Source organism: Astyanax mexicanus, chromosome 9 (assembly GCF_023375975.1).
Source record: "Astyanax mexicanus isolate ESR-SI-001 chromosome 9, AstMex3_surface, whole genome shotgun sequence".
NCBI lineage: Eukaryota > Metazoa > Chordata > Actinopteri > Characiformes > Acestrorhamphidae > Astyanax > Astyanax mexicanus.
The window spans coordinates 41,703,023-41,729,744 of record NC_064416.1 but is presented as its reverse complement, the minus strand read 5'-3'; the positions used below and the strand labels follow the sequence as shown (position 1 = coordinate 41,729,744).

The 26,722-nt window shown below is 36.4% G+C and overlaps 3 protein-coding genes across 3 annotated transcripts; 1 reads left to right on the top strand and 2 right to left on the bottom strand.

Annotated features, from left to right (window-relative positions):
• Nucleotides 1-469: 469 nt before the first annotated feature.
• On the bottom strand, nt 470-4,349 carry LOC111194806 (ribonuclease inhibitor-like). The gene is made up of 4 exons (XM_049483520.1): nt 3,332-4,349; nt 2,465-2,638; nt 2,183-2,356; nt 470-670 (listed from the first exon to the last, which is right to left on the bottom strand). The coding sequence occupies exons 1-4, from the start codon at nt 3,415-3,417 to the stop codon at nt 640-642; spliced, it is 465 nt and encodes a 154-aa protein (XP_049339477.1). The 5' UTR covers nt 3,418-4,349; the 3' UTR covers nt 470-639.
• Nucleotides 4,350-5,172: 823 nt separating this feature from the next.
• LOC111194812 (NACHT, LRR and PYD domains-containing protein 3-like) lies at nt 5,173-8,072 on the bottom strand. The gene is made up of 5 exons (XM_049483691.1): nt 7,949-8,072; nt 7,657-7,770; nt 6,903-6,960; nt 6,119-6,323; nt 5,173-5,978 (listed from the first exon to the last, which is right to left on the bottom strand). The coding sequence occupies exons 1-5, from the start codon at nt 7,993-7,995 to the stop codon at nt 5,173-5,175; spliced, it is 1,230 nt and encodes a 409-aa protein (XP_049339648.1). The 5' UTR covers nt 7,996-8,072.
• Nucleotides 8,073-21,310: 13,238 nt separating this feature from the next.
• Nucleotides 21,311-25,973, top strand: LOC111194845 (T-cell ecto-ADP-ribosyltransferase 1-like). Its single transcript, XM_049483690.1, has 2 exons — nt 21,311-21,379; nt 25,203-25,973. Exons 1-2 carry the CDS (start codon nt 21,311-21,313, stop codon nt 25,881-25,883), a joined length of 750 nt encoding a protein of 249 aa, XP_049339647.1. The 3' UTR covers nt 25,884-25,973.
• Nucleotides 25,974-26,722: the final 749 nt, after the last annotated feature.

The window sequence follows — 26,722 nt, the reverse complement described above, 5'->3', positions numbered from 1 at the left end:
GCTGAATAAAATGTAATTTACAGATTCAGTCTTATGTTCTGGATACGTTTCAATTTCAACAAAGCAAATCCTAAAATTCAAACCTGGATTGTTGAACTTATCTGATCTCAAGGCCTTTAGAGCTTTAAGTACTATACTACTAGTGATGCACAGAAATGAACATTTTGGAATGTCTGGAATGGAATGTCTGACCTAACATCTGCCACCACTGTTTAAAAGATACACTGCAATATGACTTGAAATAAATCACTCTATATTATGAATTATTTTATCTTTATAAAGAGCCTGTTTCTTTTACCATTTTCAGAGAAAAAAGCTTGTAGCTTGATAAATATCCTGTGCATCCCTATAAAATACTATTGCAATTTTTTTCAACTGGGGCTCCAGAACCCTGTCCATCAACCATATACATAGTCTCAAAATCTTTCAGTAAAAAAAAAAAAAAACTATCAAAACTTCTACCAAAAACATATCAACATTTCAAAATGCATTTTCTGTAGTCAACCTAGACCAGCCAGCTTAAGAAATCTCCTGCCATATCCTCCATAACTCCTTTATTGTAAACAGAATATAGACATCAACAATGCACATTGATGGATAGCTAAAATGGTGTATTTGTGTCTTCTATTAGATGTCATCTCAACTGAACTTGAGGCTCAAATCACAGATTCTGTAATAAAGAGAACAGGACAAGATAATCAGATGTAAACAAACAGTTCAGGAGTTTAAATACAAAAAATAACTTTCCAGAGCAAACTTTAATTTTAAAGGTTTGGATATTAGATTGGATGATTAGATTAGGCTTAGATCTGGACTACACAGCACTGTGAATAGAGAGTCTCCATTGAAAGAGATATGTAGTGTAGGACTAGGTTCAATTCCTGTGCATTAAACCAACCCATGGGGCCCTATCTTACACACTGTGCAAGGTGTGTCATGATGCTCATTGCTATCTTACACCCCGCCAAAAGTCTATTTCCACACCTTCCACCTACATTGTTTAAATAGCAATGGTGGTTGTGAATATATCTATGCTGATGATGGGTGTGGTGGTCTGAAAGTGAGGTGTGTTCAGGTACATTCCTGGCGTATCGCTATCTCAGCAACTACACCACTGACTGAGTACAACCTAGACAGACGTCAACAGTCAGACGTTCATCGCTATCTTGGCAGAGATTTGTCAACATAGTCGCATGTCCAACGCACATACACCCCAGCTTGCTATGCACCCATGGACACGCAGCAGTTCACAAACCATTCCATTTCCATTTTAGAGGTTCAAGGTTTTTGAATAACAGTCATATCATATTAGTTGTTTCTGGACTCTAAATTCATAACAGGGTCGCTGTGCATTATGGGGCCTTCCTGGATTTCTGGGGTGCAAAGCAGGAATACCCCAGAAAGGCCCCCAGACCATCCCACAACCATTCACTCACATTATTTAGCACGGCTAATTCACCTAGCACATGTATTTTTGGGAGGTGGGAGGAATCCCATGCAGACACAGGGAGAACCCAGCTAGCAGAGAATGTTTAGAGAATGTTTTACACCGCTTTTAAAAGTTTCCAGGAAGCTTAGCCTGTAGCATTACAGAAATAATGTTCCAGAAATATTCTGAAAACTTGTGACATAATAACTGTTTGCATCACAATGTTATTAAAATGTTTCTCACATAACGTCCCTAGATAGATAAAATCGTTTAGAACATTATGGCAATGTTAAAAGTAAAATTCCCAAAAAAATCATTGACGCACATGACGTTGCTGTGATGTTACAAGAACGTTTAAAAGTGTTAAATAAGTGTAACAATAAGTGTAACATTCAGAAAACATTCTACTAACTAAAAATTGTTAGCTTGGAAAACACAAAACTCCTCACATATAGAGGCCTGAGCAAGAATTGAACCCACAAACCTGTAGGCCCCTAGAATCAATCTAATTTTGCAAGTCTATTAAAAAATAAACTAAACAACTCCATGTTTAAAGCAAGGGTGTGGTGATTTAGGCAGCTAACGATTTGATGATAAACAAGTGACTATAAAAATCGCACAACAGAAAAATTTAAAAAGTAAATATTTAGGGCCAAATGGAAAAGTAGATTTTTCTATTAATAATGTCAAATCTTTTAACAACAAAAAACACATTTAATTGTTCAGGATTTTTTGGGGCTTTTCAACACTCACTCCAGTTTCTTTAATGCAGAGTTTTTGTCCTCCACTAAGGAAGAAAGGAGGTCCACTCCTATTTTTCCTGGTTCATTCCAGCTCAGATCAAGCTCTCTCAGGTGTAAGGGGTTTGATATGAGAGCTGAAGCCAGAGCAACATAGCCCTCGTCTGTAATGTTGGTGTCATGCAACCTGCAGAGAGAAACAGACTCTTAATACTTTCAGCCACAATGTAGGTATACTCATTTTCTCTATCCGGTGGCTGATGCCATTCTCTTTGTTATGACATCATGTTCTTACTTGAGTATCTCAAGTTTACAATTTGAATCCTCCAAAAAATTACTGAGCATCTTCACTCCAGCTTCTCCAGGTTTATTCCAGCCCAGATCCAGTTCTCTCAGGTGTGAAGGGTTCAACTTTAAAGCCGAAAGCAGAGAAACACACCCATTCTCTGCAATACTGCAGTCAAACAGCCTGTAGAAAAGAGAACGTATATACACATTTAACTCATCAATATGGATCAGGATAAATTATAAAAAAAGAATGTAGGCTTGTAAATTGATTTTTGACGGCAATCCATGCTTCTGTGTCGGATCTACGCCCTAGCTTACACCTACCCTGTGTCCTGAAGCATACCTCCCCAGAAATGTAACTCTTTAACTTTTTAATTAAATAGTTTATGAATAAATTTACGCAGATGAACATGGTGGTTTGGAGGCGAGATGTGTTCCGGTAAATTTCTGGCATATTACTAACAAGACTACAGAAAACATAGGTTTGCCACTGACTAATTAGAACCCTGTCAACAGTCAACCATCAGACGCTCATTGCTATATTTGCAACGAAGGTCACGCTTGTTATACACTCACACAAGAACACAGCAACACACAATCCTTGCTTTTACATCAACAACAAATACAATACATAAAACACAATACAGGCATGAAACTTTGTTTTATCTACTCTGGCCCCCAGTGATCTAATTTGCCAGTAGGTTTATAATGATTCTAAATGTATTGATGCACAAACATTACGCAGTGAGTGTTTACATGCTGAAATCACTAAAGGTACTCATTGCTTTATATTCTTTTTTTATTATGGCAACAATACAGAATAATCTAAAGTTTGCAATTTCAGCCTGCTCAAAGACACACTAACATTACTCACTTGAGTATCTCCACATTACACTCTTTATCCTTCAAAAGATCAGCGAGCAGCTTCACTCCCGATTCTCCAGGTTGATTCCTCCCCATATCCAAACATTTCAGGTGTGAGGGGTTTGATTTCAGAGCTGAAACCAGGGCAATACATCCTTCCTCTGTTATACTGCAGTTATTCAGCCTACAGAGACAAGAACACGTACTCAAAGGCCAATCACATTTCAGCCCTAGGATAAACCATATAGCTCTACACCTCTGTTTTGCGTGTGAACACCAAGGGGTAAGTGTGTCCCGATTCTTGTTAGGCTGGAGGAGTAGGAAAGATGGTGGCACAAATAACCAAACCCAGATATTTGAGAATTTTCCTTGTTAACACTATAACACTATATTAGCTTAATTTGTAGTTTCAATATATTTAATGCCCATTTTCTTCATAACAAGCATAAAAAAATTGCTAGTAGTTCCTCTCAGTAGCTTTCTAGCTAACTTTCCTGTTCCACCTTAAATGGTCCAACAGATGGCAGCACCACTGCATTTAAGGTGGAATGGAAAAATAAAATACAAGTTAATAAAAGTTAATAAAAGCTAATGTCAGCTCTCCATTACAGAAGAATTACAGGTTTGACAATAATAATTAATTGATGCACCACCTGCCCCCTTTCTGAAGACATATGATACCCAAAAGTTAACTAGTTAACCAGCAGTGTCACGTCTTAGCCCTGTCTCATGTCTCTCTGTGTGTCCCACGTGACCTGTGCCCCTGTGTTCTGTTTCAGTACTTTTCCACCTGTGTCAATTTGTAGCTCCGCCCCCTAGCCCCAGGTGTTTCCACTTCCCTTGTGTGCTATAAAGCCTTCCTTTGTCTCTTGTCCTTCGTCGGTCTTTGCACCTTCCTCTGTTGTTTCATCTCTCTCTGTGCTTCGTGGTTTATTCTGTGTTTCATAGCCCTAGTTCTTGCTTCGTGTTTATTTCTTGTTTAGTTTTCTAGTTTCTTGTTTCTTCCTCGTTTCCCCAGTTCCCCGCTTAGTGTTTTGCTTCTTGTTGTTTTTTCCGTGTAAATATATCCCTGCCCTGTTTAGTTTTGTTTATTTCTTGGTTATTTTTGGTAGTTTCTAGTTTCTTGTTTATTCCTTGTTTATGTTCTTAGCTTTGTTTGTTTGTTTATTTACTCCCTGTTTGTTTATATATTTAGTACTTCTTGTTTGTTTAGTTTATGTTCACTAGTTCCTCTCGTTTGTTTTGGTTTACTTTATTATTATGTGTTCTTAGTGTTCTACGTGTTATTTGTTTATCTTTGTTATTTATTTATATATATATTTTTTAAATTATTCATTTCGTCCCTACCTGCACTTGCGTCCGTCTCCTCGTCTCCCTGCCTGGGTATTCCTGACAAGCATCTAGTTTGCTGAACTTTAGCGCTACACTGCTATAGATATATCCGTATCTGGTGAAGGGTTGTTCCAATTCTAAGGGGAGGATTTCACCCCTTTCCCTTGTATCTCTCTACCAAAGGGAAGGGTTACACTCAAAACCAAGGGGTAGGGCAACAAAAGAGAAAAGGGGTTGGGCCTTACTTTACACATAGTATAAAATAAGTAATATGTAAAAATACACTGAGGAAGTAGAGAGATTTAATTAAGCATGTGTTACTTTAACCAATTTAAATGCATAGGGGTCCCTGGGTGTCTTAGTATTGATGGAGAATACACTTTTGGTAAATTTTGCAATTTAATTTGGAAAACATGATAGATATTAAAATATGAAAATAAATCTCATAACTAACACACACTCTCTTATCACTCCCCTCTATTCTCCTTCTCTTCTCTCTTTTCCTGTTCAAAGTTACACCTATTGCTGACAGATTTTTTCGGCCATGCTCTGATCCCTGATTCTCTTTCTGAAGTATTCTTGTTTCTGAAGATCATTGAACCCCCGTACCTCTGTAACCTGATCCACACATTCAGGAGGGATCTGATTGGCTGCTGCAGGTCGAGATGTTATCCAGATGAGAGCAGAGGGAAGAAGTTTCCCCCTAATTAGGTTTGTTAGCAGCACATCCACCGAGGCTGACTGAGTTACATCCTGCAAGATCTCATTGTTCTGGAAGTCTAGAGGAAGTCGACACTCATCCAGACCATCAAAAATGAACATGACTCTGTATTGCGTGTATACCTTTAGTTTCATTTCCTTCGTTTCAATGAAAAAGTGACAGAGAAGGTCCATCAAACTAAGGATTTTCCCCTTCATCAAATTTAACTCCCGGAAGGGAAGTGGAAATACAAAGTGCACTTCCTGATTTGTTTTTCCTTCAGCCCAGTCCAGAATGAACTTCTGTACAGACACTGTTTTTCCAATTCCAGCAATGCCTTTTGTCAGCACAGTTCTGATGGTTTTGTCTTGTCCTGGTGAGGGTGTAAAAATGTCATTGCATTTGATTGGAGTGTCCTCTGCTGCTGTCTTCCAGCGTGCTTCCTCAATCTGTCTCACTTCATGTTCACTGTTAACTTCTCCACTTCCACCCTCAGTGATGAAGAGCTCTGTGTAGATCAAGTTCAGAAGGGTCGAGGTCCCTTGCTTTGAAATTCCTTCATTAATTATCTGGTATTTCTTCTGCATTCTGGTTTTAAACTTCTGCTGACAAGCAGGAGCCACTCCTAATGAGCAGAAAACAAAAGTTACAGAACCAGAAGTCAAATTTATGAGAGAAATCATCAAAACCAATTACATGAGATTTTTTTGTCATAAAAAAAACAATGGTTTGTTGAGTCAGAAATTTAAGAGACAATAGTCTTACTTGTCTGTAGTGTGTTAGCAAGATGTGTCTGGTTAATGCTTCTCAAAATGTGTGTTGTGATCTTCAGCACTTTGTGTCTGACATAGCCCAGATCCTTCTCATCCTCTAATTCTGTCTCAGAGCTGGTTGGATTATCTAGTATCAGTAGCTCTTTGAACTTGATGAGTTCATTCTTCACCAGAGAGACGATTTTATGCTCCAGCTCCTGAAATATGAAACAAACAACAAATAAGTACCTAAAAAAGAAACATTTATCTTTTTAATAATGTTTTGTTCATCGAGTTGCCTTTAATTTAAAAGTCAAATGACATATCTTGAAGTTACTGTTACATTTCTGATAAATTAAAAACTGCCTTCAAATGTAAGCCTGTAGTGCAGTCTAAAGCACTGCCACTATGATCGAAAGATTGCTGGCTCAAATCCTGGGCATGCAGCTTGCCATAAACTGCTGGAGCCCCGAGAGAGCATGGCCAATTGCGCTCTTTTCCCCCATCACTCCTAGGGTGATGCCGGTCAGCACAAGGCGTCTCGCTGCGCTTTGCTCTGAAGGCGCTGTGATGCTTCTCGGCAATGCTGCATCAGCAGCAGCTTGAAAAGAGACAGAGTCTGACTTCACATGTATCCGAGGAGGTATGAGCTAGTCTTCACCCTCCTGGTGTGGAGGCATCACTAGTGATGGGGGGATATACAGCTGACTAGCAGCTGAATGGGGGGGACACTCGGCCAGATGAATTAGAAGAAAATAAATAAAGAGAAATGTCTGTAAAGCCTGTAGTGTGCAAACCTTAAATATGACATCCAACTGAAATCCACTCGACTGCTTTGGTACAGTCTGTAGGTCCCTTAAAACAACAACAGCACAAAAAATAAATATAAATTTCACTAAATTTGCATGCATAGACACATGAATACATATAAATACATACAGTGCTATTCAGCAAACACTCAAAACTGATTTGTGTATGTCTGAATTTCACTGGAATATCTACTGCCTAGTCACTCACAACTTGGCTCTTCTGAATCTAGGGCTGTGCAATATATTGTAAATATCAATATATTCAAAAGTATTTTATACTAAATAAAAAAAATGATCAAACCATTATAGACGCTAACATGTTATCATGTGTGTAATGTAATTGCAAAAAATAAAGAGCATGGTGTCATTTGTTTGGAAATGGTTTGGTTTCTCCTTCTTTTAAAGACAGGGCACAAATATTGCTAGTTAAGCTTTGCCACCCTCTGGTGGCTGGAGGCCGTCTTGCCCTGGAGCCCGCCCTTACAGTTCCATTTCCTTCAAACGTATGGAGTTTTTGTTTTAGTGATATCGCTCATGTAAATCTAAACTCTCTTTCTGAAACATCCTAAATATTAAATACTAAATTACACTGATTTTCATATAAAGTTTTTTTTTCTGTATAGATACGATACCAACATTTTAGCCACATTAATTATTCTCATTGTTTTGTAGCAAATTATTGAGATTAATAGCCCACACAAATAAAACTTATACAGGAAGTGATAAGTCATGATTCTTTTACCTGCATTCGGAGGAGCCTCCATTGCTGAATCTAATTGGAATTCCCATTGACTGGTCACTCTTCATTGACACACAGCTCAGTTCAGAAGAATCTGATCCTTCTTTCTCAATTAGACTAAATTAAAAATATAGGAATAAAGAAAACTAAAGGAATTTGCAAATAAAACAAACAGAGTATATTTCATTCTGATAGTGAAGACTATTCTAATATTTCTCATTGTTAAATAAAATTAAAAAAACACTTTTTTTATTGACTCTTGTCCATTCTAACCTCAAATCAAGCAGTTCCTTACCTCTCTTCTGAAGCGTTTCCCTCCATAAATTTTAATGGAATACCCATTGACTTGTCACTCTTTAAGGACACACAGCTGGATTCAGGTGAATCTGAGCTATGTTTTGAAGATTTTTGAGAACAGAGATTAATTCATACCATTATTTTATTAGCAGTGAGATCAATTAGATTAACTAAAGACGAGCATTTTGTCCTACCTTTTATTTTTGAGGTCATCTTCATCATCACATGAACTCATTTTGAAGGTCTTTTGAAGATTCTTTATGTTTTTTTCTCGAAATTAAACATCAGACCTACCATCAGACACGTCATACGGTCATTCATACATTAGATTCCATACAGATAAAACACTAATATGAAAACATGTTTTTTAATATCCCATTTCTAGGGTTCATACACATTTTATCCAATAAATTTCCATGATTTTTTCATGACTTGTACATGCCTTTCAGGCAAATTTTCATTACAACATGATTTTTAAATCAGTGCAGGCATGGACAATAAAACAAAAAAAATCAACTAAAGCTATAATTAAAAATAATTATAGTTGGTCTTAAATATATCAGATAAAATGTTGACATGAAATGTTATTTTCTCCATCAAAAAACTGAAACACAAAGATTTGTAGACCAAATTTCCACGACTTTTCCAAAACCTTCTGGGCATTCACATTTTCCCAACACTTCTCCAGGCCTGGAAATTGCTATTTTCAAATTTTCCAGGTTTTTTTCCATTTTTTTTACGAACCCTGCATTTCCCCACTCCTCCTGCAGATTAACATTGTTAAATGTTCTGTCTGATAAGAATGGTGTGCTTGTATACAGCATTTGAATACAGAGGGTTTCTGTGTAGCAATTTTTAATACCATCTTTTTCCCATTGGTAACTAGCACAGAAATCACTTGAAACTGCAAACCACTTGACTGTAGCCTGTTGATTTTCACATGCCACAATTATTTACATAACTCTTGGCATAGGCCTATTCTTGAGTGTTGACATAATTGATCAATTAGTTATTGTTATGATGGCAAAACTGACTGACAAAACTGTGTATCTCCAATACAATCATTTTAAACCTGTAAGTCTTTTCACATGCACTGCATAATCCCATAATAAATGGATTTTAGCAGTTATATAATTATTATAGAATTAAGTAGTCATTTAAAAACATACTCTGATTTTTTGGATCAGGGTCAAATCTGGAAATCTGATTAAGAATCCAATAAAGAGAGATGATTTCTAGCTTTGGGGTTAATGTGATGTTTACACTAGAGCTTATTTTTGTGATATAGTGGATGGTTAGCGCATGGATGAAGGAAGAGTTAGGTGTAGGATTTTGTCATGCTAACATTTCAGGCTAAAGTTGCTGCCACATATGAACACAGAGCTAATACTAAAAAAACGTTGGCATTTTATTATCCACTGTTCTAAAAATACAGGATTTGTCATCTTCCTGTATTATTGGATGCCATGCAAACATCTGATATTATTGACCTATGCTCATGTAAATTAAAATGTTCCATGATCTGATTACTCAAGATAATGTAAACAAGCTAATAATGCAGGGCATGTAAATACACTCACTGCTTTAAGCAGAAGTGAAGAGTGTGTGAGTTACAAGCTAACCCCATCAGCTGATTCACATCTAATGATAAAAACTATACATTTCCAGTCTATTCTAAGTCTGTTTACATTTATTACTTATTTTATGCTGTTAAAATAAGTTAAAATAAGTGTCCACCATCCTTTTTTAGTTGCTATTCATAGTAAAATGTTGTAAAACAGCACAACTCCTGAGAGCAAATCCAAAGAACCATCTGCGGTGCATCTCCAATTTCAGGTTAAATATTTACATACAGTTTACATACAGTTATTTGCATAGATCATGTATAATCGCGCTAGGTTCTCATTGGGTCAGGTTCCACAGTAAAAAAAAAACAAAACATTAATTTCTCACTATATTTTAGGAAATCCAAAATATACTAAATAAATAATGTTTTGGACAGAAACATATTGTACTCTTTTGTCCTTTTAATATTATTTTAAAACTTGATTTATGAAAAACGAATTAAGTGAACAACCAGCAAATGTCCAAAATAAAGTAGTTTAGTTTTAGAGTGTTTTCACACCTGCCCTGTTTGTTCCGTCTTGTTCTGTCTATTTGTGCCACGCCACCCATAAATATATGCCTCTTACCACCAGTGCGCATGCGCGGACCACTTCCTTTTTAACCTTTTCCTGTGTAATTATGGTAATTCTGCTTTTCTTGGTTGCATTAAACTACCGGAGTCCTCTGTCATTATTTGTTTGAGTGTTTCAAATGTGTAAATAAAAGCTAATAATACAAGTAAAAATAAGATATACAATAAAGAAAAATACAAAAATCACACATATTTCCCTAACTGTAAAAAAGAGTGAACTGAAAAACACAAAACACGGGCTCTAATAATCTCCAATTCCCTTAACTGTAAAAAAAATCAATCAGGTTTAATCACCTCTATTTCCTTAACTGTCCCCTGATATATAAAATAGGGCTTTCCCAATATCCTACCCAGACTTCTGCAGGGAGCCATTTTACATATTTTCTGGTATTTTTACGTTTAAATTTACACTAATGTGGCACCATTTGACAGGGAATTACAACTCGCCAGAACACCGGACTTGCAGGGGTAAAACGCCCTACAAAAAGGCATGTAAATGAAAAGTTAAGAACGCTAAGAATGCCTTCAGTACGAATCTAGATATTAACGTTAAAATACACCTAATCTCCTTTGACTACAGAAAAACAGGGTTTATTTAGGCGCTAATATGGAAGTGTGACGCGCCTAAAACGTTAAAATGTAACTTTCTCTCCAGCAACAAACAGTTTTTAGCCCTAAGAATAAACACAAAAAAATAAAAATAAAATCCGACTCACCTTTGTTCTTGCTTGTCCTTCGTTACTTTCACTTTCACTTACACAACACCGCATTCAAATTCCTTTCGCAGATAGATGTGAACTCGGATCACTATTCGCTCGTATGATAATGATGCGTTTATAAAGTAAACGAAATGTTCAAGTCCACATCTCGCTGCTCAAACAGTCTGATGTGGTTGATGACGTTCCCAGTTTGTAAAAAAAGAGCAGGATGAATCTGCCACGACAAACGAGTCAAACCAAACGAAGCGATTCACCTCGGAATGAATCATTTAAACGATTCATACAAAACAAGCCAACAAAAATAAAATACAAATTTTATAATAAATGTATGTCTGAACAGTCCACTAGCATTTATAACACTCAGCAGTTACACACTAGATAATGAGAAAAAAACATCCTTTGTTTGGAGAGATGCTGAAATCTGATACTGTTATCTGAGATGATGACTCTGGAGTATTGTTTAATTGGCTGATTTTAGTCGCTGTATATCAGTGTGATTGACGCAACAATTAAAAAAAATATTTTACAGTTACAGTCCTCTATGCAGAATATCCTGCATTTATTTAAAGGAGAGACTATTGTGCTTGACTCCTGTCTCATACCTGATGCTGAAGGCACTTCCATTCCTCCTTCACCTGTGTCACCAGTGAGCAGGGATGGGCGGTGTTCTGTCGAGTTCTGCTACCCATCGATATGTGCTTCTTTACAACACTGCTACATGTTTTTCATCATAATTCCTTAAGTTTTAATTGGCAGCCTTAAACAACCTGCTTGCATGCTAAAAAAATGTAAATAGCAGTAAAACATAATAAATTATATATAAAAATATATAAAAAACTTTTTGAACTTTTTTTTTTTATACAGTGATTTAGCCTTTCCACATATCCTACCTAGGCTTCTGCTGATTATTTTCTAATACGGTTTCTAATATTGTGCTTTTTTGTTATATTTCTTACTTTTTAAAAATATGAAATACTACTAGGGTAGCACGGTTTGACAAGGTAGCACAGCGGTTTGACACCGATGCTTCGAAGCTTGTGTCACTTTTTCGACATTCCTCCAGTGACAGTCTTGGGACTTCATGATATGGTATTTTCATATTTTATAGTTGTTAAAACTTCCATTTATTTTTTACTTTAATTCAATGTAAAAACATTTGCAACAGGTTTAAAAACTAAAATTAAATTAAATAAACATGTCACCTTTATGATTTTTTTTATGTACTAATGTACATCTGCATGAGACACTCTAATCTACATTCAAAGGTTTTTCTTTGTCTTTTGTATTAAACATTACATGTCCAAATCTATGTGTAAAGTTCAAAGAATTCACGCTGTGTTCGCATTTCACCACACACTCGTTCAAATGTCAGGGTCAATATACACTGTTAATATATTTATTTTAATCTTTTTTTTATAAGATTAAAATATTAATATTAATATTATATATTAAATTGTGATTTTTAATGATGACAACCAAGTATTTATTGCATCACTTTAATGATTGAAGATGGTTATCAGCAGAGCAAAAGAGATATTGAGTGAGCAGTAACTCTGGCAGGGTTTATTTGTTTGGTGGTAAAGTGCAGGCTGTAATAATTTAGGCTGGATTAATTTATTTCAGTCACCAGATGTCACTCTTCACTGAGGCTTCGATGCCTCGAATCTTTTTCGGCACAATCAAAAGCTTCAGTGAGGCTTCATCCGCCCATCAGTGCTCCATCTCTGAACTACATTGCCCAGGATGCACCACACAATGACATCACTCATTCGCTCCCTTACATGACTGATCACATGACTCCCAGCCCACAAACCTGAATTTAACTTCAGCTCATTATATAATTCCTTTAAATGGGGTTCATATAATTTTATTAGGAAGATATTACCTCTTAAATCTCTATCTTTAGTAACCTTTAAATATAACCTTTATGATTTTTGATTTTTGCCGTGTTTCTGACCTGGACTGTCTCACTTTCCTTGGTTTTACAAATGTTGTGGTGTTTCACCTCCACGACACAGGAGGTCGCCCTCTCCCCAGTTTTGTTTTTCTGTTCACCTACAGCTCTGGGGGAAAAAAACCAAGAGAACACTTAAAAATGATGAGTTTCTTAAATTTAACAAATTGAAAACCTCTGGAATATAATCAAGAGATAGATGATCACAATCCATTAAATCCAAACTGAACTGCTTGAATTTTTGCACCAGGAGTAAAATAAGTTTATCCAAAAGCAGTGTGTAAGACTGGTGGAGGAGGACATGCCAAGATGCATCTTTTTTTGTTATTTCAATATAAATGCCCTAACTTACAATATTTTTAATTTGGAATTTGGGAGAAATGTTGTCTGTGGTTTGTAGAATAAACAACAATATTAATTTTACTCAAACATATTCCTATAAATAGCAAAATCAGAGAAACTAATTCAGAAACCGAAGTGCTCTCTTATTTTTTTCCCATGTGTTGTTATTTGTATTTAAGGAAGCCGCACCTAAACCACTGTATTGAGGTTTGATAGGCAAAATAGCATCCCTCCTGTGCCTGATTGAGCTTCACTATTTAGAAATTAGACTCCTGTAGCCAATTAACACACCCGCACTCTCATTTATTACTAATTGTTGTTGTTGTTTTTAATGTAGAGCACTTGTTTCTCTCCTAAAAGTTCAACATATGCATACAAAACTGTGTTGCAGTGTCGAAGGGTAGAGGTGGAGTGAAGGCCAAACTAAAAGAAATAAGAATCACACACATACAGTCACACACTCACTGTCTCTCTCTCTTACTCACACACACACACACACACACACACACACACACTATTGTTTTTTATCATCTCACCTCTCACTTGCCTCGCTAGGGGGCGCATTGAAGCACCTGCCCAACACAAAATTCTGTATTCCTCTTGTCATAATTCAATAATATCTCACATAATCAGAAGAAAACTTTAAATCCTGTTGTTTTCAAAACCTTAGAACTGTTACACAATAAAGTTGACCCATTTATTTGATGGTCCCAAAACTTACATGCATCCAGCCCACAGGCACAAGCCCTTTCAGGGTTTTCTGAGACAAACAGCACATTACTGTCACCCAGCAGGTAGGATAAAGCCAAAAAACAATACCTAGTACCTAGATTACAACCTAAAATACCCGGCAACTCAACTTTTACATCTGTTTTACAGCTTTTCACACATTAGAAGAGGAACTTATAGGGAAATCTATCTAACTTATGTGCAATAACTCTTAAAAACAAAAATTAGGAAGGTACATAAATTTGGGCTCCCCTACAGAAAAACTGCATCAATATTTAGTAGATTCTCCTTTTGCAGAAATAACAGCCTCTAAACTCTTCATACAGCTTCTAATGAGAGTCTGGTTCTTCTAGTTGAAGGTATTTTGGATCATTCTTCTTTATAAATCATCTCCAGTTCAGTCAGGTTTGATTCAGGTTTCTGATCATGAACAGCCCACTTTAAATCACACCACAATTTTTCAATAATATTCAGGTCTGAGGACTGAGATGATCATTCCAGAACGTTGTACTTGTTCCTCTGCATGAATGCTTTAGTACAAGGTTTCTCAACAGGGGGGCAGTGAAGCACCCTCTAGGGGTCCGCAGGCTCATCCTCAGAGGGAGACAGTAGTCTGTAGTGAGCACTTTAAATCAGGGGTCTGAAACTCGCTGCCCGCGGCCCATTTCTGCCCCGCAAATCAATAGTTTGTGGCCGCGACCTGAAATCAAATTTTAGTGTTAGTGCGGAGCGCCCGCAAGAAAGACGCATCCTCTCCCCATCCATCAGCACAGCGCATCCTATTCATTTACATAGAGAGAGCGCAGCCCCGCCCTTCGGCAAAACAGTTTAGCAGAGCTGCGACTTCTCAAACATACACACACACACACACACACACACACACACACAACTGCCTTTCAACACGGAGGAGAAGCTGAAAACGGATTTATAGAACTATAAATCAGGTTGTGAGGTTGATTTAAAATCTTAAACTTATGATTGACTACACCTGTTGCTTCATTTGAACTTAAAAAATTATTATTATTATTATTATTATTATTTTAATTTTCATTACACGTTGACAGTGTAATGACAGTGAATCCAGGTTTTTGAATGCCCAAAAAGTACTAGAAACAGAATTTTTATAAAACACATGAGAAATGATAATAAAAAAAAGTAGGTTAGCCCATGCGCAGTGTTTTTTGACTCTTTCAAATGAAGCACTAAATCCTTCAAAACCAAAGCGGCAAAGCCAGTGGAGTACTTTTAACGAAAACACAACAGACTGCAGCTCCAAAAGAAAACAATCGTTTTCATCGTTTTGGGGGGCCTTGACGCTTTCAAGTTGTAAACATGTGGGCCGTAAGGTAGAAAAGGTTGAGAACCCCTGCTTTCGTAGATTTAGAGCAGTGTTTAGTGTTTAGGGTCATTGTCTTGTTGAAGTATCCAGCCCCGACTCAACTTCAACTTTCTCACTCTTGTTATCTTTTATATGGGTAACGAAGTCAAACAGGTGCCATTAATACAGGTAATAAGTGGAGGACAGAGGAGCCTTCTAAAGCAGTGGTGCCAACTTAGCGACTTCGTCGCCATATTTAGCGACTTTTCAGACCCTCTAGCGCCTTTTTTTGTAAAAAAAACGACTAGCGACAAATTTAGCGTTTTTTTTTTGTGGTGTTATTGGAGATGAACACATACACTTCAGTTACTGTCCTCAGCGTGAGCCCCGCCCCACACCACTCACATTGCAGTCTCACATATGAGCACATCCACTCCACAAACACACTGCAAATAAACTGAGCATGCCCACAGCCGCCGCTGACTGACACCGCCCCGTATTTACAGACCAGGACGTAAATATAAATGTGTCTAAAGTGTGACACAAAAAAAATTACTCACACAATCTCAGTCACTCATTCACCTCATTTATCACGCAGCCTGTCACACACCTCCCACAGTGTCTGCCTCTTTGTTAAAAGCATTTAGCTAGCTAGCTCATCTTTAAAAAATGTCAATAATAGGTTTGAAAATAAAGAAAACTTAAGAAATCATGAACAAAATCGTAAAAAATAACAGTTCCAGCTAACTGCTGCTCTTATAATAACATTTAAAAACAGTGCAAAAACTGATTTATTTTATTTCCGTAAAAATAAAGTTCAAAATGACTGCCTATTTAAAAAGCAACAGAAGCTGTTCATTCGTTAGAGTTCATTTGTAACATTTGTAACATATTTAGGTTTTTTTTTTTTAAATAAAATAATAAATTCTCTTCCACAACATTAATCCTTTACAGCTTCAAAAACATACATTATGCTAATTAGGCGATGACACCATTTAGCAACTTCTAGCGACTTTTAGGACAGCCAATAGCTACTTTACTTACTGAGGAGTAGGAAACACTATTCTAAAGAAGAAGTTACAGGTCTGCAACAGCCAGAAATCTTGTGATTTTCAGATTTTTTTTTCTCATTTTGTCTCTCATATTTGAGGTCTACCTATGATGTCAGTCACAGGCCTCTCTCATCTTTGGGAGAATTGCACAATTGGTGACTGATTAAATACTTTTTTTCCCCATGGTATACTGTCAATGCAGCACAAGTGTTTTCTTCATATTTCTTCATCTTAATGCTACTGATCCTGCTATCAGTGGTGGACACGAACAAAGTAATTATATTTATTTACTGTTCTTACATGTTTTTTTCATGTTATTTGTTGAAATATTTCCATTTTGAGTGATTTTTAACAATAACTTGACTACATTTTAAAGCCAAATATCTTACTTTTCACTTTACCCAGTATTCAAAATCTATTATTACTTTTCACTAACATACATGAAAAAGCAGGACACAAGAAAGCTTTTGCACCCATTAATGATGGAATATATAGATATACAGTAAGAGAAAATTCAGTAGTGATCCTGTGTTTAAAGCAAACTTTAAGCAAGGCAAGTTAATTCGTACTTTAACTCCAGTATACAGTTTGTTTTCCTTGTCCACCACTGTTGAAGCTGTCCCCTGTAAGAAGGATGAACAGAAATGCAGCCGTTGCATTATTAAAAGTGTATGCAACAAAGTTTTAATCGTGGCTGATGTATTTTACATGCCACTATAATGTTCTGTTATGAAAATTCTAATCATTCATCCATTTAGATAGCGACACAGTCTGCCGTGACTACCTGCATGAAGTCCAACATCCAGTTGTGGTTAAAAGATAGGAAAATTATGCAATATTTTTAAAGTATTCAGATACACTAACAATAGGTCTATACAGAAGAAAAACTGTCATACAGTCATATGCAAAATTCACATAGAAAGACGTGGCAAATCTATGTAAGATGTGAGTGCTCTGAAGTTCTATGAAGTATTGAAAACCCATTCAATACACACTTACCCCAAGCCCTACTCCATGGGATAAAATCTGTGTCTTCAGGGCAAGCACTTATAATGCATCATAAACATCGTCTTGTAGGAGTAGTGCACTCAGTAAAGAAAAAATCATCATAATAATAGTAATCATAATAACGACATATTTGCCATCCTACCCCACCCCCCAGGTGAACTGATCAATTATGCCCTGTCTCTGCATTATATATATATTATTTATGACTATAACCTACTTTGGTTCAAGCTGGGAACTTTTCGGGTTCCAAAATTAGGCCCATGAACAGGAATGGAAAGTTTATTGTCTTTGAAAGGGTGCAATTTCTTTGTTATTATATTATGTTTTCATTATATTAGTGCCATTTAATGTTCTTTAAATGGCATCAATATTGTGTATCGCAATTGTTTCTGCGACAATGTATTGTTTGCAAAAAAAATGTATTATAATTTGTGACAGTCTTAGTTGGAAGTAATTGACGTTGGCTAGCAGTGATGTCAGTAACGCGTTCTTATTTCCAATACAGTAATCAGATTAAAGTTAAGTATCCAAATCACTTTTTTTTCTTAATAGAAAGATATTGTAGCGTCCGACTGGACGCGTTGACGAGAAAGACGTTTACAGTCATCGCTTTATTGCTGGAACTGTCGGCTGTGGCGATGCCAAAATAACAACAGGCTAGCAAGCTAACAAGCTAACAGGCTAACACTAGCACTCGGGCTAAACTTACACACACTCACACACAGCGTACTCTCTCACCCGGCCCCTTTCCCTCTCCCATAATCACACGCTTGTCTTATACACTAAAAACACCACAGTGCATGTTTTAACAGTCGGTAAACAAAAAACATTACTGCAGATTCACTACAGTAAGTTTTTACTTTCCTCTTGCATCTCGGGGAGAGACGTCTGGCCTATGCGACGCACATGTGCTAGCTAAAAAAAACAGACATTATTCTTTTGTGTTTCTATCAGCTAAAGATGATCAATATCAAAGTTGGTTGTTTACTCTGTGCTGCGACAAAGTGCTAGCTAGCTTTAAAAACACAACGTCAAATTTGAAAAAACATTTGGAGTCACAAGTCCGACCCAGTGGAGAGGGGGGGGGGGGGGGGTTGGGGGATGTTGTCAGCAGCTGCTGAATGTAACTAATTAGGAACTTGTAATTTTATCTCAGTTAGTGATCTTAGTAATCCATAAAGTGACTAAGTTACTTTTTAAACGGGTAATCAGTAATCAGATTACTTTTTCAAAGTAACTATGCCATCACTGCTGGTAGGCTAGTTTATTTTACATTGGGGATATGGATATACAGTTGATTACTAAATGCAATATGTAATCATGGTCACTCGGCTTCAGTAAGCAACTGGTGCATAAGTCTAGCAACCCTTCCTCAGGTCGCTAGCTGGCTATGCTATTTCAAACCAATCTTAACTTAGGGCTTGCTATTTCTTTTAGTCATCAAAAGTCATCAGCCAAGTATTAACCAAGTTATTTAGCATATTCTATTTCAGGACGTGTATTTGGTGTAAGTTATGTACTAACTAAGACTGAATTAAATGGTTAATGTGTAGTCTTTATTGAAGTTTATGATTAATGGTAAAGTTGGTAAATTCTTTCTCCATATATAGAGAGTTATTTGTAGAGAGTAAACTGACAGATGATGTTATTGATGAGCACAGTTGATTGATGAATCGTTGTAGAGCCAAAAATCATTTTATTCAAGATGGCGTTTAAAATAAACTTCCTAATATATATGACCACAAATACTGTACAGTATGTAGATTACAGATACATGTTTATATTGTTGTGTAGTGATAACTTGAGGCAATACTACATGAGGTAAACAGAAAAAAAAACTAATTGTAATGCAAGGTTACAATGTCAAGTTAATCAGCTGATTAATTTGCATTGTGCAGTTTTCCTTTTTTTATATATTTTTATTACTAACTTTTCCCATTTTCTCCCCAATATACACAGCCATCTACCCAACCCACTCATTAGGACTCCCCCTATCACTAGGGATGCTCCAACATACCAGGAGGATGAAGACCAACACATGCTTCCTTCGATACATGTGAAGCCAGCCACCGCTTCTTTTCGAGCTGCTGCTGATGCAGCATTACCGAGCAGCATCTCAGCGCTAACGCTTGGAGGAAAGCGCAGCGACTCGGTTCTGATACATCAGCTCACAGACGCCCTGTGCTGCAGACATCACCCTAAGAGTGATGAGGAGAGAGCGCAATCTACACACCCGGAGGGAGCAGGGACAATTTTTGCTCCCTCTGAGCGAGAGGGATTTGGCAAGAATCGCCACTGGAGAAAAAAATAAAACAGTTTACTTGACACAACATGAAATAACTTTGGTTCATAGTGTCTATAATAAAATAAAAGTCAAAGTAAATGTAAGACACACTTAGCTTTTTCATTTGTCTGATTTTCCATCATTGAGGCTGTGATGCTTAATTACACTCAGTCGTTAGAGCTGTAGTTTCTGTCTCTAACCCATAAAGGTAGTAACCTTAAGCAAATAATTAGACTTTATCAGTCAGCTAATGCATACATATACTATTGACATGAGAAGTCCTTCATGCAAATGTTAATAGGAGTTGACCAGGGAAGGTCTAATAAATATCTGAGAGAGCTCATCAGTACAGAAGCAGATTCTACCTGATCACAAGGTGAGTATGATCATTTAATGTCTTTCTTACATTTTGGTTAAATATACTGTATTATATCATATATTCTTGTATATTTTGTATATTATGATCTTGTATTATTTTACTAATATAAGTACTGACAACATTAGGTTATATTACCGTATTTTTCGGACTATAAGGCGCACTTAAAAACTTGTAATTTTCACAAAAATTTACAGTGCGTCTTATAATACGGTGCGCCTTTTGTATGGATTTTACTCGTCAGGTTGTAAGGAGCAGTAAACACACACTCCGTGCAGCGTTATAGAGAGTTTCAGTGCTATACAGAGTCCAGAGCCGTGCAGCTCCGAGGCTGAGCAGCAAATAGCATTAGCTAGCTTATTCACTGTTCAGAGATCAGTATTATCTAAATTTTACCCGTCAGGTGTAAGGAGCAGTAAACACACAGAGCAGCAATAGCATTAGCTAGATGCTAACCGCTTAGCTAGCTAGCTTTTTCACTGTTCAGAGATCAGTATTTTCTAAATTTAGCACTTTTAATACTGCTGGAGCAGTATTATTAGAGTTAGATGCTAATCGCTAAGCGTTCACCGTTCAGAGGTGAGTTATCGGCCTGTAAGTCTGTGCTGCTTTGCCTGGCTAGCATTAGCTAGATGCTAAGCGCTAACTCTCTCAGAGGTGAGTTTTATCAGCCTGTAATCTGCTTGTTTACCGTGTTAAAACAAGCTACGGGGGACGAATCGCTAGCTAATATCTCACTGTCTTACCAGAACACGCAGGATTACTCAGTGTAACGCTGTCGTTTAAGTTTGGGTTAACTTTACTAGTTTAGGTGACTAGCTAGCGTGCTAGCGGATAGCTATGCTAACGCTGGTGCAGCAAGCCTTAGTGGACATCTGGAAATCTAAGCTTACTGTAAATAAACTGAAGCACTTTACTCACCCAAATAAACAGTTTTCAGGAGAGGAATCTGTGTAGATTAATATCCAGCACTCGTTTGAGCTAGATTTGTATACTGAGACGCTCCACCGGCAAGCCAACCCCCCCCCGTGGGGGAAGGGAAACATGGCGCCACCCCTGTTCACTTTGATATAGGCACCCTTTCTAGTGTCACTTAACGCGCCTTATAATGCGATGCGCCCTATGTATGGAAAAATAGCAGAAAATAGGCGTTCTTTGATAGTGCGTCTTATAATACGGTGCGCCTTATAGTCCGAAAAATACGGTAAGTTTTTGTGTCTAAGATGAAAAGGAAGAGGATTATCATCACATTTAAACAAAACTGTTTAAATGATTTAATGCATGACTTTATGTGTCGGTTTGTAAATGTATAGTTTTTTAATACTTATTCCACCTGTTCTCCCACCAGTTTCTGTTCAGGTTAAGGCAACAAGTCACAGCAATGAGACGTCTTTTCATCATCGTCATCATCCTCGCTACGCTTACAGCTCCAGGAATGAGCATGATGAAGGTAAAATGTGCTAATGTATTCTTTTTTTTTTCAAAAGTGGTTCAGTTACAATAAATCAATCTACAGATAATGATAGTCATAAATAGATAAATGATAAAAGTCATAAACAGAGCAGCTGCATGGTTTTCTGATAGAAAGTGCACAATAGAAAGGTAAAATTTACAAACTCACAGTGCTCTCCATAATATTTGGGACAAACGCATAATTTTCTTGATATTTCTCTGCTTGTATGTGTAATTTTGTGTGGTTAAAGGCAATAGTAACAGTCATGACTTGAGTTAGAATTATACCAAAAAGAAAAAGATGTCAATTGCTAATATTTCAGTCATTAAAAGTGTTAAGAGGTTACCCTTGTAAAAAGAAAGTGTATATTTTTCAAAAGTATACTTAACATGGAAAAGTACATACTTTTTAAAATTAAAATATGTAATTAAATATATACTAAATGTACTATTTTGGAACAAATTATGGAAACTTAAGTATATTTCAGCTGTAATTAAGCTATATTTAAACATAACATATGTCATGGTGGGGTACAGAATACAGACACTCACGGAACCAGTTAAGGATTTTATTAAAAACCCACAGGGTACAATAAACAGTAGCAGATGGTAAACAAAACTGGTAAGCAGATACCTAGAGGTAAAGACCATTACCGGATAGAGAAGCAGTCCAATGGTCATACACGAGGCAGGCAGTATCAGAGGAGATCCACAAACAGTAACAATACACAGTCCAGAGTTCATACACGAAGCAGGCAGTATCAGAGGTGATCCAAGCAGAAACGATAGACAGTCCAGGTAATACACAACATCCACAGAGTAGGCAAGGCAAAAAATCAGAGTCGAGAAAACTATAACAGAGATAAGTGCTTTGTAATGTGGACGAAACCAGGCAATACCATTGACAGTATATATTAACTGGACCAAGCCATCCCACTGATTTCAACGGAGCCAGGTGAGGCCAATCGTGTCACTTCCTGGTCGGCTTCTCATGGGGCGTTAACCGGGAAAGTGAGAGATTGCGAAGGCGGCAGCATGACGTGAATCTTCCGCGTGCCGTGCAAACAAGCATACTGTTTATAGGAGCTGCACAGACCTATTCACTCCACAGTGAGAAAAGCTCCATTCCGTCCCAGAATGGGGCTTTTATTGAATAAACAACAGATAAAAACTAGAATTACTGATATCCATTATTAGTCCACGGATTTACTGAGGAATATTCATACTTTGTCTATATAACAAGCATTTAGAAACTCTGTAATGATAATAATAAATGTGTAATATAAATTACAGTTATATCTATACATTATAATTCTCATAGTCTATCTTACTTCTATTTACTGCTATCTTACTATCTACAATATATTATCACTGTTAGTAGTAGTATTATATTTGTATAATAAAAGGTTACTTTGATCCTGCTCTCATTCAATCAGCTCTGTACTTTTAAATTACGAGGAGCAACTTCTCCAAACATTACAGCACGGTATTTTGGGTCGCTGTCTTTTTACGTCATCGTTAGCATAGTTGTATAAAAATGTTATTTTCTAAAGCTATAAACAGATTATTATCTTATGGATCAAATGGCAGAAAATCCGTTCTTTGTAAAAAAAGAACATGGGGCGTGTCATAATTGAAAACGGCTCGGAAATACATTTATTATTAGTTCAAAGACACCCCGAAATGAATGGAAGTGAATGGATAGCTTTGCTCAAATGGTCCTCTCATCCCTCAGCAGCACACTTCCGGTGGCACGATTTGAAAGGAAAAAGCTGGGGGCCTGGGCAATACGCGGCGATGTGTGTGTGTGAGCAGACCTTATATACTACAGGTAATCATCAGTACTCAGGGCTTCCTGGCCGGGGCAGGTGAGGTGTCACGTGATCGGCAGAGTGTGTGATGTCAGTGTGTGGTGCATTCTGGGTGTTGTAGTTGTTTGACTGAGAACCTCCGTTAGAGCTAAGTGTGGAAGGACAGGGAGCGCCTACAACACCAGACGTGACAACATAAAAGTATTAAATTGTGTTTGAGTGCTTTTTTTTCATACAGCTTCTGCAAACGTAAGTAGATTTAAGTAAGATTTAAGTTTTAATACACTTGAAGTATATTGTAAATGTACTACTTTGCATATTGATGCACTTATTGTGTACACCTTAATGCTACTGGAAAAAAAAAACACACTGCAGTATTACAATAAATACTAAAGTACTTATTAAACTACTACAGTGCACTTTAAGCAGTATTTAATGCCACTATATATTTTCTATCAACACAACGTTTAATTTAAATCATGGCTTAAAAATACATTTTATTGAAATAAAGAGAAAGTATATTTAATGTATATTTTCATCAAGTATAATTTTGAAATTGAAAATGTACTTTTAGGATTTTTAAATAATTTGAACATGCTTTTAATGCTCTCATACTTGCTTTTCACAAGGGTGTCAAGTACACTTAGAAAGTGAATTGTTTGTACTCAGTTTAGGATGTTGCTTAAAAATTACTTAAATTTCCTTAACTCCCTTACAGGAGTAACATTCACTTGGTATTTTTAAGGCAATCACTAGTAAATCAGATTGTTGTTTAAGTAAATAGAACTGACAAATAAAATCAATTACATTATTTATCCCAACTTCAATAAATTCAATGTTATTTTGTATTGATTTTTTAGTATAAAATAACTATTACATTTTTAAGGCAGATAGTTTGGATGACTTTAAGTTAAATAATTACATTTTAAAGCCTTGGAACCTGTGCACTAATGAGAGAGACTGTAAAAAGTGTTGTAATTTCAACCTGGTGAAACCCAAATGTGTGCAAACGAAAATAAAAAATATTAAATATGGAATGTGGACTTTAAGCCCACGTGATTGATTTGATATAAAAATTATACTGTTAAGTTGAGGAGCAGAGGGTTTCTAAACATTGTGGAGGGCACTGTTTATAAGCGGTAACAACCATGTTTGGATTTACCACAAAACAGTCTAATCTAATGTATTTTGGCTCTTATTATAACTGTGTATTTCTAAGTTTGGCCATTTTTGTTCTTGTATTGAAATTAAGAAATTTATCTTATGTGTTTCAGGCATCCAGTCAAGAACACCTTGGTGAGACTGTAAAAGAGATTGGTTTCTCAGCTCCTGACAATAATAAAGAATTTAGCAAACTGACATTAAAGAAATTATTTGGCAGGTAAAAAAATAACAAAAACAACAAAAACCCAATATACATTAAATACAATAATCAATCCTGGGTTTCCCAACAGAATCTCGGCAGTAAAGAATGAATAATCTCAGTTAAAAGATCCTAATACTTGTTTTTGGGGAACTGGGCCCAAAAAACATTTATTCAAAATTGAAAAGAAAGCAAAGGAAGATTACAATGCAAAAAGTTTGGCCCTTTCTTAAATGTTGTTGATCAGTTTGCTTTTTTAGTTTTCAGTTAAATTCAGGAATGTAGCTGAGCTGTCATGCCATTTGATTGTTAATAATTGTGAAGTTAAGTCATACTCTGTCTTTAGCCATCTTGGCAAGTCTGTGTGTGACATTATTTACGAATGTGATAATAATTTGAGGCAAAAAAGGAGAGAAAATATGTTAAGAGAGAAGACTTCGTTTAGAAAATTTAATTTTACTATCATTAGCCTTGTAAGTGTGAATCAAATATGTTTTGGCTTATTTACTGTACATAGGGTCGGTGGAAACCGACTGACCATTCCTTACATTCGTAAGATGATTGGAAGACAAATGTAATACACATAATTTTTTGTCATCAGTTATGTTAATGCATTTATTCATAGTGTGGTTTTGTCTCTTTTTCAGATAAGTTTGCATGATTATCCAGACTCCATTGATGATCCATTTGATGGATGCAAAGACAAAATGCGTGAGCTGATTAAGACTAAATACCTGGAGAAAGAGTTGGAAGAAAATCAATTATTTGGGACTCTGTGGAAAAAAGTCAAACAACTGATTAACTTAAAAGGAGAATCTGATGATGAGTTGAGAAAACTAGCCCTGTCTGCATACACTGGACCCAGCGTTTACCAAGTTCTAAACACTAAAATGCGTGATGAAAAGACACGCTACAAGACTGAGTTTGGCCTGATTTCTTTACACTTTTTGATAACGGATGGCATTCAAAGCCTTAACCCTGATAAACAATGCCAAACCACTTACCGCTTTGGGAGCGACAAATATGTAATAAAAGGTGATAAAATAAGATTTGGTAGTTTTGCATCTTCTTCACGTAACCCCCGACTGAAAACATTTGGTAGAAAGACTTGTTTTATTATTGAGACATGCTTTGGTGCTGATATATCTAAACTGTCTCTCTCTAAAACTGAGGCTGAAGTGCTGATTCCACCTTATGAAGAATTTAAAGTAGATCTTGCAGAAAAAGAGATTCCAGAAGAACTTAGAGATTGTGGTCAAGTTTATAAACTAATGAGCACAAAGGTCAAGAAGAACAACATGAACTGTGAATTGTTGAAAATGACATAAATGGCTTAATTGATTGTGAGGCTATGTTGTGTCAACATCCATTGTTGAAAGTGCTGTACAAAACAAAAAAAACCCTGAATGGCTTTGTATTGGTTTATTGCTGGATTACATTTTGAACCATAAAACATGTTCAAAACTGAACAGTCTGACCAGTGTATTTACTATCGCTTTACTAAATAAAAAACTGCAACAAACCTAACATCATCTTGTGATTTTGTTTTTTACTATTGTGAATCAGAACCATAAAATATATGATGCAATCACTTTCCCTATTTATGGATATTCTTATCCTAGCATGTTTGGCAGTGTGCAGCTGAAGTGTATACCAAAACTCCTCAGACAGCAGCAAATGCTAATGCTTACTAAATTATTGCTTACTAAATTATTGCTTACTAAATTATTGCTTATTAAATTATTGAATTATTTAATTAGAAAATCATTAAATTAATATATACATCTGTTTATTTTTAAACCAATAAAGGAGGGAGAATGAAGGAGAGTTAGGTGCAATTATCAAAAAATGGTCACATTTTGGCTCACAGAGTACTCATACATAAAACATGCTGTATAACTACATTTGGAATTGCTGAAATGAATGGAAATTAATCCAACCTAATTTGGAACCACTGTAACTGATATGTGTTTGTTCTTATTCTTAATATTTCCTTGTTTTCTAAAATATATTTCTGAACATATTTACCTACCAGAGAATGTGTTTAAAGTGCTTTCAAGATTTCCAGTGGTCTGAAGGTACACTGCTGCAATGATGACATCACCTATAAATGGCAGGCTGTCAGCATTTCTGTGCACGCCCCCACGCCTTTCTATATTTAAATCTA